At 51.6% G+C, this 20120-nt stretch overlaps 1 protein-coding gene across 6 annotated transcripts in view; it reads right to left on the bottom strand.

Moving 5' to 3' along the window:
- Nucleotides 1-20120, bottom strand: part of Dip2a (Dip2 acetate--CoA ligase A) — a 90959-nt gene that overhangs the window by 11448 nt on the left and 59391 nt on the right. For all 6 annotated transcript variants that reach the window (XM_087598342.1, XM_087598345.1, XM_087598346.1 and 3 more), the window contains 11 exon segments: nt 16874-17010; nt 15990-16070; nt 15180-15307; nt 13061-13175; nt 11600-11801; nt 10778-10887; nt 10626-10706; nt 9294-9417; nt 1902-2023; nt 1649-1760; nt 267-376 (listed from right to left, as the gene is read on the bottom strand). In XM_087598342.1, coding sequence (XP_087454468.1) covers nt 267-376; nt 1649-1760; nt 1902-2023; nt 9294-9417; nt 10626-10706; nt 10778-10887; nt 11600-11801; nt 13061-13175; nt 15180-15307; nt 15990-16070; nt 16874-17010 — 1322 coding nt within the window.

Raw genomic sequence — 20120 nt, 5'->3', positions numbered from 1 at the left:
CACGTAAATAAACTCAATTGAGAGACCAGACATTCCATAAACAGCAAAAGATGCGGTCCTCCCAGGGTCTAATTTTGGGCTTCGTCAACATTTAACATAGATTAAAAACAACAAACAAACATGATAACGTTGCTTTGTGCTTTGGACAAGAAGCATGGCCTAAAGCTACAGCCTGCATCCTTCCCAGCTGCAGCCCCACTCCTGCCCGTTCCCTCAGGGTTCCCTCGAGGTTGGAGCTAACGGGGGGCTCGCTCGTGAGGTCCTACCTTAACTCCCGCTAAGATCCCTGTTGTCGACACACTGAAGTCCAAGTATGCAAGCACATCTGGGGAGGGTGGTCTGAAAATGCTAGCTACCTTCTTTTTTGGAATGTCATCTGTTAAACAGAAGATACCAGTAGCTGACGTCATACAGCCTGCCCAGGTGGAAGCGTCAACCTCCCCAGGCAAGAGATAGGCATGGTTTGAGTCCCGAGTCAGATCGGTCATGGAGAGTGGGAGGTGTATGCTGTTTACATGGGGGACGTTCACTTTCGGGGAGAGCTGTGGTGCAGGCTCGCCAAGTCACACAGCAGGCGTGAAGCCTGAAGGCAACAGGAAGCGTTCCTTTCCTGCTAGCTGGGAAAGGTCACCGTGCTGAACATTTGCCAATATTGCAGAGGCTGTGGCAGAGACACAAGAGGAGCCAGGCAGACATACTCCTGGGGTCCTGAGGTAAGACCGCCGTTAGCTGCCGTGCAAATGGGCACAGGTACAACAAGAGCGGACTGAGCTCAGAGCCTGACCATGGCCAGTGTCAGCGGCTCGGTGCCACAGTATCAGTATCAGTCTCTGGTGTCCGCATAAAACGGAACTTCAGACGTAAGGGTCTGACGTGAAAGGGGGCTTCCTGCTGCTCGGAAGCCAGCACTTGGTCCTTGGAGTGCTGGGCTTTACTAGGCAGAGCAGTCTACACCTGCAGAGCTGTTACAGTCACATGCTGACTCGACCGGGAGACACAGCTTCTTCTCAGCTGGAGCGATGGTATCTCAGGGGCATGGTGTCACTCACCAACGAGAGGGACAGGGACTCTGCGGACGGGCGCAGTTTTCACAAATGGTGGGTAATTATGTGGTAAGAGGCACTGGGGAATAGGATTTCAGTCCCCCACATGAGTATGGGACTGCTGATGGTGGGCACAGAGTGGAGAAGGCCTCACATCCTGAGCAGGGAGCCACTGTGTAAGCAACAGTGGTACCTAATGGCTCTCCAACAGTGTGCTGCTCTCCTAGGGAGACCCAAGAACGCCTCTCACCATTTACACAAGCTGACCCACTTATCTGAACAATATGTTATCATTTCATGTGTGTACGTATGCCTGAGTGTATATGTGTGCAGTACATATAGATGTGTGCAGTATATATAGATACATATAGAGATACATATGGAGAGGTCAGAAGAGGGTGTTGGCTCCTTGGCACTGGAGTTACATGGAGTTATCAGCCTCCACACAGATGCTAGGAGCTACATCCTAGTCCACTGCGAGAGCAGCCAGTGCTCTTAACCACTGAGTCATCTCTCGCAGGTGAAAAGGTAACTCCAGCAACAGCAAGACTACGGGAGGGAAGGAAGAGTCTGTCTTTGCAGGGGCGGCTGCTGGAGACACATACCTGTATCTAGGATGGTTGGCCAGGTCCTGACATCTACAGCCGCAGCTGCTTCTTTGGACTTGAGCAGCCGTGTAATGGCCTGTGTGCTAAGGACACATGCAGATTTGCTGACCTATATCACATGGAGCAAGAGCCCAAGTAAGCTGTAAGGCTGGCCTCTATCTCCGTACAACCCTGCAGAGACGGTGCATGACAGGCACCAGGCCTCCCCGCCCCAGAGGACATGCATGGCCTGCCGGGAGGGCGAGCATACCTCGACAATCATCTTCACAGTGGGCAGTGTGGTGCCTAGGTTCTGGGGGTGTGGGGGTCGCACAGTGACGGGCACACAGCCACAGTACAGGCAGCCATAGAACGCAGCAATAAGATCCACCCCTGGGGAGACAGGGCACATGGTCAACGCTGGGCTCGAGAGTATAGGTAGAAAATTTCAGGCCTGAGGAGGACAACCAAGAACATTCATCCACAGCTAGAAAAGGGACAAGCAAGTATGATGTCTTTTTACTGCAGCATGGCTAACTCTCAATGATAGTGACCATGACAGTGTGTATAGGAAGGGGGCAGACCCTGACCCTGGGAGGGTGTCTCAGGAGGGCCCTGGGATGTGGAGCTAGGGACACACCGGATGCTCACACACTGCAGAGAAGATTCGCGCACTGTGCAGCAGACCTTTGGCCCCTCAGACCCAGGAGCTAGCGGGGCTGGACAAGTCTGTGTAGAGACCTCGGGGCTGGACAAGTCTCTGTGTAGAGACCTCGGGGCTGGACAAGTCTGTGTAGAGACCTCGGGGCTGGACAAGTCTGTGTAGAGAGCTCAGGGCTGGACAAGTCTGTGTAGAGACCTCGGGGCAGGACAAGTCTCTGTGTAGAGACCTCGGGGCTGGACAAGTCTCTGTGTAGAGACCTCGGGGCTGGACAAGTCTGTGTAGAGACCTCGGGGCTGGACAAGTCTCTGTGTAGAGACCTCAGGGCTGGACAAGTCTGTGTGTAGAGACCTCGGGGCTGGAAAAGTCTCTGTGTAGAGACCTCGGGGATGGACAAGTCTGTGTGTAGAGACCTCGGGGCTGGACAAGTCTGTGTGTAGAGACCTCGGGGCTGGACAAGTCTGTGTAGAGACCTCAGGGCTGGACAAGTCTGTGTAGAGACCTCAGGGCTGGACAAGTCTGTGTAGAGACCTCGGGGCTGGACAAGTCTGTGTGTAGAGACCTCGGGGCTGGACAAGTCTGTGTAGAGACCTCAGGGCTGGACAAGTCTCTGTGTAGAGACCTCGGGGCTGGACAAGTCTCTGTGTAGAGACCTCGGGGCTGGACAAGTCTCTGTGTAGAGACCTCGGGGCTGGACAAGTCTCTGTGTAGAGACCTCGGGGCTGGACAAGTCTCTGTGTAGAGACCTCGGGGCTGGACAAGTCTCTGTGTAGAGACCTCAGGGCTGGAAAAGTCTCTGTGTAGAGACCTCGGGGCTGGACAAGTCTCTGTGTAGAGACCTCGGGGCTGGACAAGTCTCTGTGTAGAGACCTCGGGGCTGGACAAGTCTCTGTGTAGAGACCTCGGGGCTGGACAAGTCTGTGTGTAGAGACCTCGGGGCTGGACAAGTCTCTGTGTAGAGACCTCGGGGCTGGACAAGTCTCTGTGTAGAGACCTCAGGGCTGGACAAGTCTCTGTGTAGAGACCTCGGGGCTGGACAAGTCTCTGTGTAGAGACCTCGGGGCTGGACAAGTCTGTGTGTAGAGACCTCGGGGCTGGACAAGTCTGTGTAGAGACCTCAGGGCTGGACAAGTCTCTGTGTAGAGACCTCAGGGCTGGACAAGTCTCTGTGTAGAGACCTCGGGGCTGGACAAGTCTGTGTAGAGACCTCAGGGCTGGACAAGTCTGTGTGTAGAGACCTCGGGGCTGGACAAGACTCTGTGTAGAGACCTCGGGGCTGGACAAGTCTCTGTGTAGAGACCTCGGGGCTGGACAAGTCTGTGTGTAGAGACCTCAGGGCTGGACAAGTCTGTGTAGAGACCTCAGGGCTGGACAAGTCTGTGTAGAGACCTCAGGGCTGGACAAGTCTGTGTGTAGAGACCTCGGGGCTGGACAAGACTCTGTGTAGAGACCTCGGGGCTGGACAAGTCTCTGTGTAGAGACCTCGGGGCTGGACAAGTCTGTGTGTAGAGACCTCGGGGCTGGACAAGTCTGTGTAGAGACCTCAGGGCTGGACAAGTCTCTGTGTAGAGACCTCGGGGCTGGACAAGTCTCTGTGTAGAGACCTCGGGGCTGGACAAGTCTCTGTGTAGAGACCTCAGGGCTGGACAAGTCTCTGTGTAGAGACCTCGGGGCTGGACAAGTCTCTGTGTAGAGACCTCGGGGCTGGACAAGTCTCTGTGTAGAGACCTCGGGGCTGGACAAGTCTCTGTGTAGAGACCTCGGGGCTGGACAAGTCTCTGTGTAGAGACCTCGGGGCTGGACAAGTCTCTGTGTAGAGACCTCGGGGCTGGACAAGTCTCTGTGTAGAGACCTCAGGGCTGGACAAGTCTCTGTGTAGAGACCTCGGGGCTGGACAAGTCTCTGTGTAGAGACCTCGGGGCTGGACAAGTCTGTGTGTAGAGACCTCGGGGCTGGACAAGTCTGTGTAGAGACCTCAGGGCTGGACAAGTCTCTGTGTAGAGACCTCAGGGCTGGACAAGTCTCTGTGTAGAGACCTCGGGGCTGGACAAGTCTGTGTAGAGACCTCAGGGCTGGACAAGTCTGTGTGTAGAGACCTCGGGGCTGGACAAGACTCTGTGTAGAGACCTCGGGGCTGGACAAGTCTCTGTGTAGAGACCTCGGGGCTGGACAAGTCTGTGTGTAGAGACCTCAGGGCTGGAAAAGTCTGTGTAGAGACCTCAGGGCTGGACAAGTCTGTGTGTAGAGACCTCGGGGCTGGACAAGACTCTGTGTAGAGACCTCGGGGCTGGACAAGTCTCTGTGTAGAGACCTCGGGGCTGGACAAGTCTGTGTGTAGAGACCTCGGGGCTGGACAAGTCTGTGTAGAGACCTCAGGGCTGGACAAGTCTGTGTAGAGACCTCAGGGCTGGACAAGTCTGTGTAGAGACCTCGGGGCTGGACAAGTCTGTGTGTAGAGACCTCGGGGCTGGACAAGTCTGTGTAGAGACCTCAGGGCTGGACAAGTCTCTGTGTAGAGACCTCGGGGCTGGACAAGTCTCTGTGTAGAGACCTCGGGGCTGGACAAGTCTCTGTGTAGAGACCTCGGGGCTGGACAAGTCTCTGTGTAGAGACCTCGGGGCTGGACAAGTCTGTGTGTAGAGACCTCGGGGCTGGACAAGTCTGTGTAGAGACCTCAGGGCTGGACAAGTCTCTGTGTAGAGACCTCAGGGCTGGACAAGTCTCTGTGTAGAGACCTCGGGGCTGGACAAGTCTGTGTAGAGACCTCAGGGCTGGACAAGTCTGTGTGTAGAGACCTCGGGGCTGGACAAGACTCTGTGTAGAGACCTCGGGGCTGGACAAGTCTCTGTGTAGAGACCTCGGGGCTGGACAACTCTGTGTGTAGAGACCTCAGGGCTGGACAAGTCTGTGTAGAGACCTCAGGGCTGGACAAGTCTGTGTAGAGACCTCAGGGCTGGACAAGTCTGTGTAGAGACCTCGGGGCTGGACAAGTCTCTGTGTAGAGACCTCGGGGCTGGACAAGTCTCTGTGTAGAGACCTCGGGGCTGGACAAGTCTGTGTAGAGACCTCGGGGCTGGACAAGTCTCTGTGTGGAGACCTCGGGGCTGGACAAGTCTCTGTGTAGAGACCTCAGGGCTGGACAAGTCTGTGTGTAGAGACCTCGGGGCTGGACAAGTCTGTGTGTAGAGACCTCGGGGCTGGACAAGTCTGTGTAGAGACCTCAGGGCTGGACAAGTCTGTGTGTAGAGACCTCGGGGCTGGACAAGTCTGTGTGTAGAGACCTCGGGGCTGGACAAGTCTCTGTGTAGAGACCTCGGGGCTGGACAAGTCTCTGTGTAGAGACCTCGGGGCTGGACAAGTCTCTGTGTAGAGACCTCGGGGCTGGACAAGTCTCTGTGTAGAGACCTCGGGGCTGGACAAGTCTCTGTGTAGAGACCTCGGGGCTGGACAAGTCTCTGTGTAGAGACCTCGGGGCTGGACAAGTCTGTGTAGAGACCTCGGGGCTGGACAAGTCTGTGTAGAGAGCTCAGGGCTGGACAAGTCTGTGTAGAGACCTCGGGGCAGGACAAGTCTCTGTGTAGAGACCTCGGGGCTGGACAAGTCTCTGTGTAGAGACCTCGGGGCTGGACAAGTCTGTGTAGAGACCTCGGGGCTGGACAAGTCTCTGTGTAGAGACCTCAGGGCTGGACAAGTCTGTGTGTAGAGACCTCGGGGCTGGAAAAGTCTCTGTGTAGAGACCTCGGGGATGGACAAGTCTCTGTGTAGAGACCTCGGGGCTGGACAAGTCTGTGTGTAGAGACCTCGGGGCTGGACAAGTCTGTGTAGAGACCTCAGGGCTGGACAAGTCTGTGTAGAGACCTCAGGGCTGGACAAGTCTGTGTAGAGACCTCGGGGCTGGACAAGTCTGTGTGTAGAGACCTCGGGGCTGGACAAGTCTGTGTAGAGACCTCGGGTCTGGACAAGTCTCTGTGTAGAGACCTCGGGGCTGGACAAGTCTCTGTGTAGAGACCTCGGGGCTGGACAAGTCTCTGTGTAGAGACCTCGGGGCTGGACAAGTCTCTGTGTAGAGACCTCGGGGCTGGACAAGTCTCTGTGTAGAGACCTCGGGGCTGGACAAGTCTCTGTGTAGAGACCTCGGGGCTGGACAAGTCTCTGTGTAGAGACCTCAGGGCTGGACAAGTCTCTGTGTAGAGACCTCGGGGCTGGACAAGTCTCTGTGTAGAGACCTCGGGGCTGGACAAGTCTCTGTGTAGAGACCTCGGGGCTGGACAAGTCTCTGTGTAGAGACCTCGGGGCTGGACAAGTCTCTGTGTAGAGACCTCGGGGCTGGACAAGTCTCTGTGTAGAGACCTCGGGGCTGGACAAGTCTCTGTGTAGAGACCTCAGGGCTGGACAAGTCTCTGTGTAGAGACCTCGGGGCTGGACAAGTCTCTGTGTAGAGACCTCGGGGCTGGACAAGTCTGTGTGTAGAGACCTCGGGGCTGTACAAGTCTGTGTAGAGACCTCAGGGCTGGACAAGTCTCTGTGTAGAGACCTCAGGGCTGGACAAGTCTCTGTGTAGAGACCTCGGGGCTGGACAAGTCTGTGTAGAGACCTCAGGGCTGGACAAGTCTGTGTGTAGAGACCTCGGGGCTGGACAAGTCTCTGTGTAGAGACCTCGGGGCTGGACAAGTCTCTGTGTAGAGACCTCGGGGCTGGACAAGTCTCTGTGTAGAGACCTCAGGGCTGGACAAGTCTCTGTGTAGAGACCTCAGGGCTGGACAAGTCTCTGTGTAGAGACCTCAGGGCTGGACAAGTCTCTGTGTAGAGACCTCAGGGCTGGACAAGTCTCTGTGTAGAGACCTCGGGGCTGGACAAGTCTGTGTAGAGACCTCGGGGCTGGACAAGTCTCTGTGTAGAGACCTCGGGGCTGGACAAGTCTGTGTAGAGACCTCGGGGCTGGACAAGTCTCTGTGTAGAGACCTCGGGGCTGGACAAGTCTGTGTAGAGACCTCGGGGCTGGACAAGTCTCTGTGTAGAGACCTCGGGGCTGGACAAGTCTGTGTAGAGACCTCGGGGCTGGACAAGTCTCTGTGTAGAAACCTCGGGGCTGGACAAGTCTGTGTAGAGACCTCGGGGCTGGACAAGTCTCTGTGTAGAGACCTCGGGGCTGGACAAGTCTGTGTAGAGACCTCGGGGCTGGACAAGTCTCTGTGTAGAGACCTCGGGGCTGGACAAGTCTGTGTAGAGACCTCAGGGCTGGACAAGTCTCTGTGTAGAGACCTCGGGGCTGGACAAGTCTGTGTAGAGACCTCAGGGCTGGACAAGTCTGTGTGTAGAGACCTCGGGGCTGGACAAGTCTGTGTAGAGACCTCAGGGCTGGACAAGTCTCTGTGTAGAGACCTCGGGGCTGGACAAGTCTGTGTGTAGAGACCTCGGGGCTGGACAAGTCTGTGTAGAGACCTCAGGGCTGGACAAGTCTGTGTGTAGAGACCTCGGGGCTGGACAAGTCTGTGTAGAGACCTCAGGGCTGGACAAGTCTCTGTGTAGAGACCTCGGGGCTGGACAAGTCTCTGTGTAGAGACCTCGGGGCTGGACAAGTCTCTGTGTAGAGACCTCGGGGCTGGACAAGTCTCTGTGTAGAGACCTCGGGGCTGGACAAGCCTGTGTGTAGAGACCTCAGAGGACAGCCTTTGAGACAAACCACTTGCAGAGAAGACTCTGCAGCCTCCACACCAAAGGGAGTCATCCTTCAGACACCTACAAAACCTTTTGACAGTCTATCTTAAACATATGGAAAGGCATTAGAAAACGATATTAATAGAAACTATAACCTGTAAAATACCAGACACAGACATTTTAAAAACTCACTTCAAAATAAAGATGCACCGTGACAGAGCACAAGACAACACAGGCTTAAGAAAAAAGTCATGGATGCCATTTACAACTCGGAGTGTGAAAAGAGCTGAGAGAAGAGGGAACGTCAGTTCCTAAGACAGAAAGAGAAGCTCAGAGACGGAGGAGCCGAGGCCCAGGAAGAAAGCAAGGGGCGAGAAAGTACAGTGGGAGAGGGCGACTCAAGAAGTCTTCTTAGCTAAGACGTGAGACTTCTGTATGAAGGGAGGAGGTGCAAAGGGAGAGTCAGGTTACAGCAGAAGGGCGTCCTCCGAAGCCCCAGGATAAGGGTGGGACAGAGCCTTGCCAGCCTCTGCAAGCTCCTGAGTTCCGGGGCATGAGTGAACACAGACTGAACACTTCAGCTTGTCCTTTAAAATATCACCAAGGTGGCTGAGGTGCCATCATAATTATTAGAGAACTCCGCATGCCATGTGGAGTACCAGTCCTGCTAGGTCGGATGGGGGGGTGTGAACGACCCCTTCGCAGGGGTCACATATCGGAGCTGCTGCGTCTCCCACATTTACATTTCAACTCCTAACAGTAGTAAAATTACAGTTCTGAAGTAGCAACAAAATAATGTCATGGTTGGGGGTCACCACGACTGAGGAACTGCATTAAAGGGGCTGCAGAGTGAGGGAGGTTGAGAGCCACTGTCCTCCAGAGTGAGAAGTGATCTTAGGAAGAGGGTTAGGAAACCCCTGCAGTTTGAACTGAAGTTGGGGACAGTGAGGCAGGAGCTGGCTAAAGAGCACAACTGGGGGGTTGGGGATTTAGCTCAGCGGTAGAGCTCTTGCCTAGCAAACGCAAGGCCCTGGGTTCGGTCCCCAGCTCCGAAAAAAAGAAAAAAAAAAAAAAGAGCACAACTGCCCAGCTCTGCTCACGGCAGCCAGCAGCAAGAGCTGCCCCTCCGCCCATCCCTTGACCTGAGGTGCCGTGGAAGGGTAAAAGTCTAGAGTGAGGTGGTTGGGCCTGAGCACCTGCTACCCTGACAGCCAAGGAGCCACCAAGTCCCCTAGGAACAGAGCTCCCGCCCAGAGGGCACATGAGGGCACTGATGTCACCAGGGTGGGGAGGGACTGAGCTCCATTTCTGAGGGTCAGGAGAGGGTCCTGGGTGTGTGTTTACCTGGAGGATACACCAAAGCCACATGGTCCCCAGCATCTAGTCGGCCCTTCTCCATCAGCGCGGCAGCCACTCTCTCAGCCCTTTTGTGCAGCTGGATGCAGGTTGCCGTGCTGGTGACTGTGCCCTGGGGAGGAACCGAGGTCAGAGGTCATCAGTGAGCTGACGCTTCCCGCTTCCGGACAGGGGAGTATCTGCCCTGCACACCAGCCCTGTGCTTGGCCAGACGCTTCCAGTAGGGGCTGGGAACCTCTGAGGGCCCCATCGGAGCCTAGGAAGGGACGCACTTCACTCACACCTCTTCCCTGAGACCTGGCTCTCAGGCCTCTGACTGGGGCCTGCAGGACACTGCCCTCTTGTCCCTGGCCAGCACGGGGCTATGGCCCTCAGGTCCTCTCTTCTTTGCTGCTCTGGGCTCCTCTCCAAAGCCGACTACATCTTTGTTGACAGTTAGTCACGGTCTGTCGCCAGCGTGACTTAGAATTCAGTTTAGTATGACTTAGAATTCAGTTTTATATGGGTGTTTACTGAGATACACCAGGAAGCAAGATGGCCTCCCACATGAGAAACTTGAGTCTTTAGCAGAGAAGGTTTCCTATTGTTCACAGAGCAGGGAGACACAGTCCTGTGCCTGCCCTTGAGGCTGAGAAAGAAAGATGGAGAGTTGAAGGCCAGCCTGGGATACACAGCAAGATCATCCCAGATAAAAATAAATAAAAAGTAAGCCTCTGAATGAGCAGAGAGTACCAGGACTGAATTTACGTTTTCTAAGATCACGAAACCTGCTCTCCACGTGACAAAAATGAAGGTATCTTAAAGTACGATTGGTGTAACTGACAGGGAATCACGCCAGGTTGTCACAGTGTTTGGTTCTGTAATCCTGTGCTGTGAGGGTTACAGAATCTCCTTTGATTCTAGGCATTCTCAGTATGAGTAGAGCATTAACAGATGCTCACACAATATGACAGAAAATTTCAGTCCCAAAGGAGAAGCAGTTTGGAACAGCTAATAGTGTTTGTCATTTCAAAGATGTGAGGAAATATACAAAGACTAATGTATAATTATTACCATATAAACATTTCCTTGTACTTCATAAACGCTCACGCAAGGTACTCACACAGATATAGTTTGTAATAAGAAAATACAGCTGCTAAGAATTTTCCAGATAAATGCACATCAACAACTTTGTGTCCACTGTTCAAAGCACAGGTCTCTACAAGACAACTGACAGGCAGAGAGGACGGTGCCCCAGAAGGGACTGAAGTCTAACAGCAGTCTATTCCCCCAACAGAAACAAGGAGGACACGGAAGTGACCCCGAAAGTCCACCGCTCACCTTAGCATTCAGGAGCAAGAACAGCGGGTGGTCGGGAGTGGTGTGAGCCCTCCACTGCAGCACGTCCGCCAGGAACAGGAACTGCAGAGAGAGAGGAAGCCTCGCACCGGCACAGTCTTGGATGCCACCTGCCCCCAGGAGCTGCCCAGTACCTTGCGAGCCTGGTCACTGTCCTCCAGGTGGGCCAGCTCTCTCCCAGAGGCCTGTGCGATCCTCTTTCCGGCAACCAGGTTCCCAACAATCATGGAGGCTGGTCCGACTTCTGCAAACAGATTCCAAGTGATGAGTTGGGAACTTCTAATCTGTAACTGTCACACGAATCTAATTACATATATAACACTTGTTATTGTGAAACATACCAGGGTATTTAACTCTTTTCTTTAAATGTAAATATTCAGATCACTCTCTAACATAAACTATGCCATCTAACATAGTCTTAGGATGTCAACCAAGTTATTAATGTTTTCTTGCTTTATTGTATTTCATGTATTAATCAGAATTCCTAAAGTGTCTCATACTTAGCAATATAATTATGTGTTCAAAGACCAGTAAAGAGAAGTTAGCATTTCCTATTTACATAGACAATTCTCTGACGGAGTGAATATGCTAGTTAAACTAGCCTCTATATTTCATTTTTGTGTTAAAATAGAAACAAAAATTAACCCTTGATAAACTTCCACTCCTAAAACCCAGTGGCTACCAGGGGCTCCTTGGATTCCAGAGCCTGCATCTGCTTATAGACACTAAATCTACCTCCATGGAGCCACCCTTGAATGTGTCATTAAAACTGATTCCTGGCAGGCAGGGGGAAACCAACAGGCAGGTACGCCAGCAACTCCCCACTTTGTGAACCAGGAGCAGGTGCTTAACCCCAGGCCCGAGAGGTGGGTGCTACCACTGCAAGAGCCAAGGCAGTCATACCTGCTGCAGCCGGCCCCAATTACGGTCAGACAGCCTCGCTGTCAGGTACTGACCTGGCTGTTTCTGGCGAGGCTTGGGAAGGTTGGTAACGCATGTGTGAGGGCACATCAACACGTTACATGGGTGTAGCGTCCCTTCCAGGAAGCGTTGCTTCGTTTCAGAAATGTGAATTCCTCCAAGAGGAGCCTTGGGCAAGGTGTTGGCGGGAACCAGGGCCAAACAGTACACGCCCACCTGGTGGATGCTGTCAATGGCCTGGAAGACAAACCTGTGCTGAGCACGCGCTGCTAGCCCAGGCTACGGAGAGCCGGAAGGGGACACCACACAGAACAGAACACTGAAGTACAGAAGTCCAGGAGCGAAGCAGACAGACTGTGCCCTCCTACCATGAGATACACAGAGTCTACACAAACACAGAAGCCTCTGCAGCTGCTTTTATCAAAACACAACCTCAGGAGCCACTAATGTACGTGGAGGCCTCCAACCAAAAACGACAGACGCTCCATGTCCTAAATTTGGAATTATGTCTGTATTTCAAATACAACCAACTTAATGATAAAAAGCAATTCCTAATAACTGAAAATAAAGAATGTACTCGATCAGAACTCGGCGAGTAGCACAGTCCAGAGCACTGTCTCTCTCTTCAGACACATCAGAAGAAGACATCAGATCCCATTACGGATGGTAGCTGGGGATTGAACTTAGGACCTCTGGGAGAGCAGTCAGTGCTCTTAACCACTGAGCCATCTCTCTAGCCCCCAGAGCCTCAATTTAATGTGGATTTAAACAGTCTTGCTGGTTGGTGCCCAAAGGAAGAGAACTGTAACATCACGTGAGCTATTCCCAGCTCTCCTGTCTGGCTCAGCATGGAGACCACACTGTGAGGCACTGGGGCCCAGTGCCAGTCATCAAGGAGTGATGCTGCCTATTGTTAGCAACTACAGTAATGGGAGGACAATGCGTTAGGTGGAAACCCTGTCTTGAGTTAGAATAAGAACTCTCAGCATAAATTCAGAACACAGACAATCTTATAAACAAACTGACAGTACCATTTTCTATTCTGTCCTCTGGGAAGGACTCAGGGTAATGACTAAGAAATAACCAGTAAGGTCAAGTCCACAGACAGCAGTCTCCAATCTCCCACTCGGGACCACACAGGACAGGCACCCTAGTGACTGGCCAACCGGTTTCTACTATGGCCTCAGAGACCCAGGCTTTATCAAGGGGCTCCCACTGAGCTCAGGATGATAACAGCCAGGGCTACAACACTGAAACCCAGACATTAAACCAACAAGTCCCCAGGGATCACCCCCAAAGGATTCACTAATCTGAAATCTATCCACCACCTTCCCCACTCCTCCGAATTTTCTAGTTAATGATGAAGAAGGACAGTGAAAAGGTCACAGTGAGGTTACCACAGAATCGACAGATCACAGGTGCAGAGAGTGCCATCAAACTGCCTGTCATTTGTTCGCCCCCAGGTGCTGAAAACAGCCCCCGTCCAGCGTGCCCACCTGTAGCACACGGCTCATCCACTGGAAGCTGTCTTCCTCCGAAGAGTCGGGCCGCTGTTCGGCCACCAAGACAATCCGGTCATCGTGCAGAACAGTCACAGAGAACACGGCGATCCTGAGAGAGGACACGGGCAAAGTGACTCCTACTTGGAGGAAGAGTGCGGGAGCTCCTCCTCTCTCAAGTCAGATTACACAAACGCTGCCGAGTTCTGTGTAGTGAGTAGACTGTTACTGTTAATACGCAAAGGAACCTGTCACTCCCATCATCAGTATGATACTAAAAGAGTTCCAACTCACAAAAATAAAGATTCTAGTGCCAAGCCCAAATTAAAAAATATTCTTAATAGGTCAAATATTTCCAATAATAAGTCAATTAATCCTACTTAGGACTGATGGCTGAGAGGGCTGCTCTTTCAGGCGACCTGGGTCTGATTCCAAGCACCTACATGTTAGCTCATTACCTGCAGCCCCAGTCCCAGGGAATCTGATGCCCTTTTCTGACCTCTGTGGGCACCAGGCATACATGTGGCATTCAGACGTGCATGCACACAAAATGCCCATAAAAATAAATTTTAAAACATTTTAAAAACTGGATTTCCCTCTATTTTCCTACAGCATGTGCAGAGGTCAGAGAGAAGTCTGTTCTCTCCTTCCGGGTAGGTCTAGGGTCGAACTCAAGGTATCAAGCTTGCTAGTCAGTATCTAGATGCTGGCCGTCCCACTGGCCTATGTCTCCTTCTCTGTCTCCCTTCATTCCTTGCATTCATATGTATGTATACATGTGCACGTGCACCTTTTTCTTGTTTATAGATTTGCCTGTGTGTGCACTGTGCACATGCACCTTTTTTATTGTTTTGAACTATCAAAACGATCTGCCTTCTCCCATCAAAGTTAACAAGTTGGGGGTTTCCCTGCCCACCAAATCCCTTACACTAGAATGCCCACCACTGTACAGATATGGCTTCTCCTATCTTCTCTGTCAGCTAGTACGCCTGCATACTTCTGCAAGTGGCAGGTACAGCCCACAAGCACAGTCTTTCATCCAGCAAGCTTTCTCAGTGTCCTCTTGCTGCCCTTCTTGTAGCATCCCCATTATGTCTGTACTTCAAGGGACCACCCTCTGGCAGGTGTCTGTGCCCGTCTGGAATGACTCCTTATTTCTTTAGTGCATGTTCACAGGCAGGGCCTGGCCCAGCTCACAGGTACACACTGGAATAACAAAGGCACATGCCCGCTTTTGAGAAGAATAAGACTTTAAAGGAAGTTGGCTGGGCAGACCAAAAGGAGAAGAGCTCCTTCCAGGATCGAGAGCTCTGGGGTGGAGAGAGAGAGAGAGAGACAAAATCCCTTCTCAGCCCTTTCCACTGTGTCACAGGCACAGGTATAGTCGTCCGACACTCCACAGACGTGAGTGTCTAAAGTCCATGCTTAACCAATGCAGGCACTCAGGAGAACATTTTTATTCTGGGAGCAAGGAAGTATATTATGTCTCCTGAAACCTTACGAGGAAAAAGAATCGGCCTTCAGTAGTTCACAGAGTGGTGCTGTTCTTTTAATCAGTGTTCATGAGACAGCAAGGAAGCTTGTCCCTACTCACCTCCCAGCAGCTGGGATCCTGTCCTTTTGTCCAATCAATGCATTTGGACCTTACTCTCTTTTTTAAAATATGTATGTATGTATGTATGTATGTATGTATGTATGTATGTACACATGCATTATGTATTTATTTATTATATGTGAATGTTTTGCCTGCCTATACGTCTATGTACCTTGTGTGTGCCAATGTGTGAAGAGGCCAGAACACTGTTAAGATACCCTGGAAGTGGAGTTAAACCTTCTGTGTAGGTGCTGGAATCGAACCTGAGTCTTCTGGAAGGTTCTCTCAACTGCTGATCCACCCCTACAGAGCCAGACCATGCTCTCTTAGGGAGCTGAACAAATGCTGAAAATGAAGTCGTTTCCCTCTGCTATCTCTGATGCGAACATTGTTTTCTTTCTTTGTGTAACTTTTCTGCTACGTGTACATTTTAAATTCTGCAAATTTGGGTTTCCTGGCTTCTCCTCTACTACACAGACCTCCCGGATTTGAGTGAGAAGAGAGTCTACCATGGTGCATCACCTGCCTCTGTAGACAAACTTCATGGGTTCCACAGCCAGGGCAGTAGCCACAATGTCATCTGCATTATGTCTGCGTGCTCCTACGACCGTCAGCCCGTCCAGCTTGCCCACGACGAAGACCAGGTTCTCCTGAGGAAAGGGTGTGTCAGGCTTCAGGAGAAGGGTTTGAGAGCACTAAGAATACAGCACCTCACATGGGGTCAAAACATGAGTGCACCCTCAGTACTAGGTCGGGTGGAACACTCAAGGGTGGGGAAAGGATGTCAACACAAAAGGGCTACAAAGTTACGGGTGGGTGTGTGAAGGACTCTGAGATGCTCCAACAAGGGCAAGGCATCCATGTGTGTCATGTGACCCATGAGCTGACTATGTGGCTACAGACATGGCCACATTACACTAGCTGCTGGTATTAATCAATTCAGACACCCACAAGGGAACAAGCCTCTCCCTGAACTATGACAACCAACGTTTCTGGGAAAGGACATCAATCATCCACCTGAGAAAAGGTGGGCCAAGATGCTACAGAATGTATTCATTCCAACATACTTTAAATATCAAAACTGGGAAAAATGATAAAAACAAAGACACCTCCACCTCCTTGTTTCCCACCCAGCATCCACTGTGGGTCTGTGGCTGGAGAAACACTACATGCAGGTAAGGAGCAGGCCAGGGTGGTCAGGATGAATGGTCAAGGTCACACTGAGAACTAAGGACCTCGAGGACAAGAGGACGTCTGCAATGAGGTGTTCTTTTTCCGCCAGAACTCTCTGCTGCTGGGCGGGTGGGTACAGGAGGTCCTATTCATACTCACAGGCCCAATAAACCCCAGAAGACCTGTCCGGGTGAAAGGCCGGTCAGAGACAGGGACTCCATCCGCAGTGACCGGGACGGTCTGCCAGAACAGGGAAGAGGATGTCAGGCAGCAGACAACTCACTGACTACTAGAAAGACAAGGCAGGCAGGCAGCACTCAATAATGGCTCATGCCTCCAGAACGTCTCTGGTGATGACGCTTGGGAGCGCAGGCGCTTTAAAGACAAAGCCCACCATTACATCAGTGCTCTAGGGGAAACGTGGGTCAGAGGTAGAGCCTTCTGGGAATGTCATCTTCTTGCAAAGCTTAGCAGCAGTTTTCAGACATACACAACAGTTACATTTTATTTCTATTCCCTCCTAGTTGGTCCAGTGTTCTATTTTAGCTTGCAGATCATTTCAGTTAACATATTTGGACCACAGTCTGGCATAGCCTGGGTAGATGTGACTGTTGGGGAGGGAGGGGTGGAAGGCTGAGAACTATCTTAGAGGACAGAAAATAGAGTTAGGACCAGATGACACTACCTTAGTCATTTCAAATGCCACAAAGCGCCTATGGCCCAGGGCTAAGTGTTCCACAGGGCACCAGGCCTTCCACAAACCATTTTCTCACCCTGACTGCACTTCTGAATGGATTCACCACCCACAGGACTCCACCCAAGCTCCTGGTATGGCCTGTGCGTACAGGACTCGTCATGAACAGGGCCGTGCTGTGAGCCGAGCTGAGGTCTATCAGAGCCTCCTTACTGGCCGAAGCCGTGGAAGTCTGTGGAGCCTGTGAATCGCTCGGTCCCAGCAGCCCCTCGCAGGCCTCCACTCCACCCTGTACTGGGGCCCAGCAACACTCCTGGGACCAGAGAAAGATGAGGAAAAGGATACAAACCTCAAAGACATTCTTTGTGATGCCAAGCAGCCCGTAATATGCTGTCCCAGTGGCCACAGAACTGACACAGATCTCTCCGATTTCATCAGTTTTACAGAGGTAAGGGACACCGTCTACCTTCACGACACAGACACTAGCTAAAGAGAAGAGAGCCCACGATCATCAGGGGATACATTTACGTGCTGTTCCCAAAGGTTTGCTTGCTCACGTATTTGTGGGGTTTCCATTTGTTTGCTTGTGTATTTGATACCATGTAGCTCTCACTGGACCGAGCTGGCCCAAGAAACTCAGAGATCCACCTGCCTCTGCCTCCCAAATTCTTACATGAACAGTCACAGCGTGGACAGTGCTAATTAAGTTCTTGTGCTCTTAACCACTGACTGTTCGTCCAGAGGTTCTAAGTTCAAATCCCAGCAACCACAACTATCTGTAATGAGATCTGATGCCCTCTTCTGGTGTGTCTGAAGAGAGCTACAGTGTACTCATAATAAATAAATAAATCTTTAAAAACAAAAGAACTTGTTATAAGCGGCATGAGGGTTAAGGCTATAGCTAGGTGGAAGCGAGCTTACCTAGGATATAAGGAGTCCTGGGTCCACTGCCAACACTAGAGAGTCAGATGCAAACCACACATACAGACACGCACGCACGCACGCGCACGCACACACACACACACACACACACACACACCTACGTAACACTCTCTTGACTAACAAAATCACATTTTTCCAAGTACATGAGTATTTACTTTCAGTGTGCACAGATGATTTAAAAGTCACAAAATAGCTCAAATTACTACAAATCCACTTGATACTGTGGTAAGGGCGAATGCTAGGAGACACAGCTTCAGTGCTGGGATGAGACACTGTCAGATTTGACTACGCCCACAAGCCCAGTCAGCTAAGGAACAGCCAACTGCTGGGAGGGGCCTAGACCCAAGAAAGAACTGCTAAGGAAGTGCATGTACAAACAGTCATTGTGTGGCTATTTCATCAGCGGTAAGACTTGGACTGAAGCGTGCTAAGACACGGGATGTTTTCCAGGGAAGTGAAGCATTCAATTCTTCTAGGAAAGCCCATTAAATCCAGGAAGTAAACGACTCAAAAGCTTCAGGAAAATCCCTGAAACTCGCCGGATTCATTAGGCTCCCTCTCCCAAGGCTTACGTATAACCCGCAGTGAATCAGGAATCATTCTCAGAGAAGACCAGCTTCCTAGAGGAGGCGCAGACCACTGGAGCTGCTGAACAAGCCAGCCTCTTAGGTTGCCTGCAGGTTGTACAGCGTGTTCCAGGTTCAACTTTTGTGAGCAGTCACCTAGGCTGGCCTTGGCTTTTAGTGATACAGCTGTCGCTCCTGGAGCTCACTGGTCCACTAAGTTGGACGTGGGTGGTATCCTTACTTTGGGCTGTTATGGATTCCCTGTCTGGGGTGAGTAGATGGCTGCTCACTTGTTCCCCAGGGAAAGTGTCACGCAACAAATGTGTACACCCATCAAGCAGACAACACATACACAGAGAAAACATCGGGGAGCACATGTACAGTCATGTGGGCGTGTGTGACTGGGAAGTGCATAAACATGAGGCAGGTTTGTAAGTCTTACAGCATTAAAGGAAAACGAGTGTAACCCTTGATGTAGTCAAAATAAACAGTGAGGACCGAGGAAATGGCTGCTAGGAAAGTGGATGCCGGGAAGCATGGGGGCCTAAGGTAAATCCCAGAGCCCACGTTAGAAAGCCGTGCAGGGTGGCTTTTTTTTTTTTTTTTTTAAAGTTCTAGTGTTGGGCACACAGAGACGGGCAGGTCCTTGTGGCTTGCTGGCTAGCCAGCCTAGCCTAGTAAGAGAACTCTAGGGTTAGAATGCCTAGGTAAGACCACTGGAGGTTGTCCTTAGGCCCTACATGCACACGCACAGACATGTGTCCCCCTCCGCATACAAAGGAATGTACAAACCAAGTACAACTCACAATCCCCCCATGATTTACGACTTACTTAAACTCCATTATAACAAGTAAAAAGTATTATGCCATTGTCTGTTTTCCTGTTATTATTTGGTTGTTGCTGATACAAGGTCTACTAGGCAGCCCACGCAGGTCCCGAATGGAAGGTTCCTCTGCCTCAGTGTCCTAAGTACTGAGATTACTGAGGTCACCCGCCGGGCTTTTGAAGATGTTTTAACTACAAAGCCAAGCATTCCGCAAGACTGCTTCTAAGGTAGCCAAATTATAGGAAGAAATATAATTCACAGGAATTAAAAGGTGGAGCTGGAAACTAATTTAAACCTCTGTGCTCACTCCGATCAGAACTCTGCCTAACCCAGGGCCAGTCTACCGGAGCATCTGTGGCAGGAGTTGAGCGCCCTTCGGTAAGGCTGCCTGTGACACGGATTGCAGCTTGAAGTCAGAATGCCGGGCAGGCAGCAGAACCCATACATCTGGCAGAAGAGGGGAGCACTGATGTTGGGGTAACTGGGTATGAGAGATAGCACCCTACTTCTGAAACTAACAGGGTGTCCTGATTAGCCTTACCAACTTGGCCCAGCCTAGAGTCCTCTCGGGGGAGGTTCCTCAGTTGAGGACCTGCCTAAAGCAGGTCTGTGGACAAGCCTCTGACAAACTGTCTTGATTATTAACTCACGGAGGACATGCCAGCACTGTGGGTCCTTCAGGAGGTGACCTGAGATGCATAAAAATCTAGCTAAACATAATCCAGCTAAAATTCCAGCATAGTTTCTGCTTCAAGCTCCTGCTAGGTTGCTGCCTTGACTTCCCTGAAAGTGTAAGCCACACGAATCCTTTCCTCCTGCAGGATGCTTTTGGGTCAGCATCCGAGAGAAAACCAGGACAGAAGAGGAGGACACTGCCCATGGCATGAGGGGAATCCAAGGTGGCTTCCAGTAGCTGCAAGAGGAGTGAACTGAGAGCAGTTTGACAGTATCCCTGCTGCCAAGGGTTCCTAAGCCAGGCCCTGCCCCCATTCCTCAGTGACACTCGAGAAGGCCGCTGCACACCCCTTCTCCCTGTCCTTCCTCAAAGCAGCAGGCAAGTGCATGCGCCAACATCTACAGGAGGGTGCATCTGGGATTTTCTTCCTTCCTTTTTTTAGGGGGTGGGGGGTCCACATCTCCTGTCACCACAGGTGCTTCTTACAGCCTGCTCAGGTGACCTCATCATCCAGGCATTTGCAGAGTCCGTTTTCTTCCGAGGTCCCCCATAGAGCCTTCAGGGCATGAGGCCAAGAACTACTCCT

This window comes from Rattus norvegicus, chromosome 20 (assembly GCF_021556685.1).
Source record: "Rattus norvegicus strain SHRSP/BbbUtx chromosome 20, alternate assembly SHRSP_T2T, whole genome shotgun sequence".
NCBI classification, from domain to species: domain Eukaryota; kingdom Metazoa; phylum Chordata; class Mammalia; order Rodentia; family Muridae; genus Rattus; species Rattus norvegicus.
Note: the sequence above shows the minus strand (reverse complement) of the source record. Positions and strands in the feature narration are given on the sequence as shown.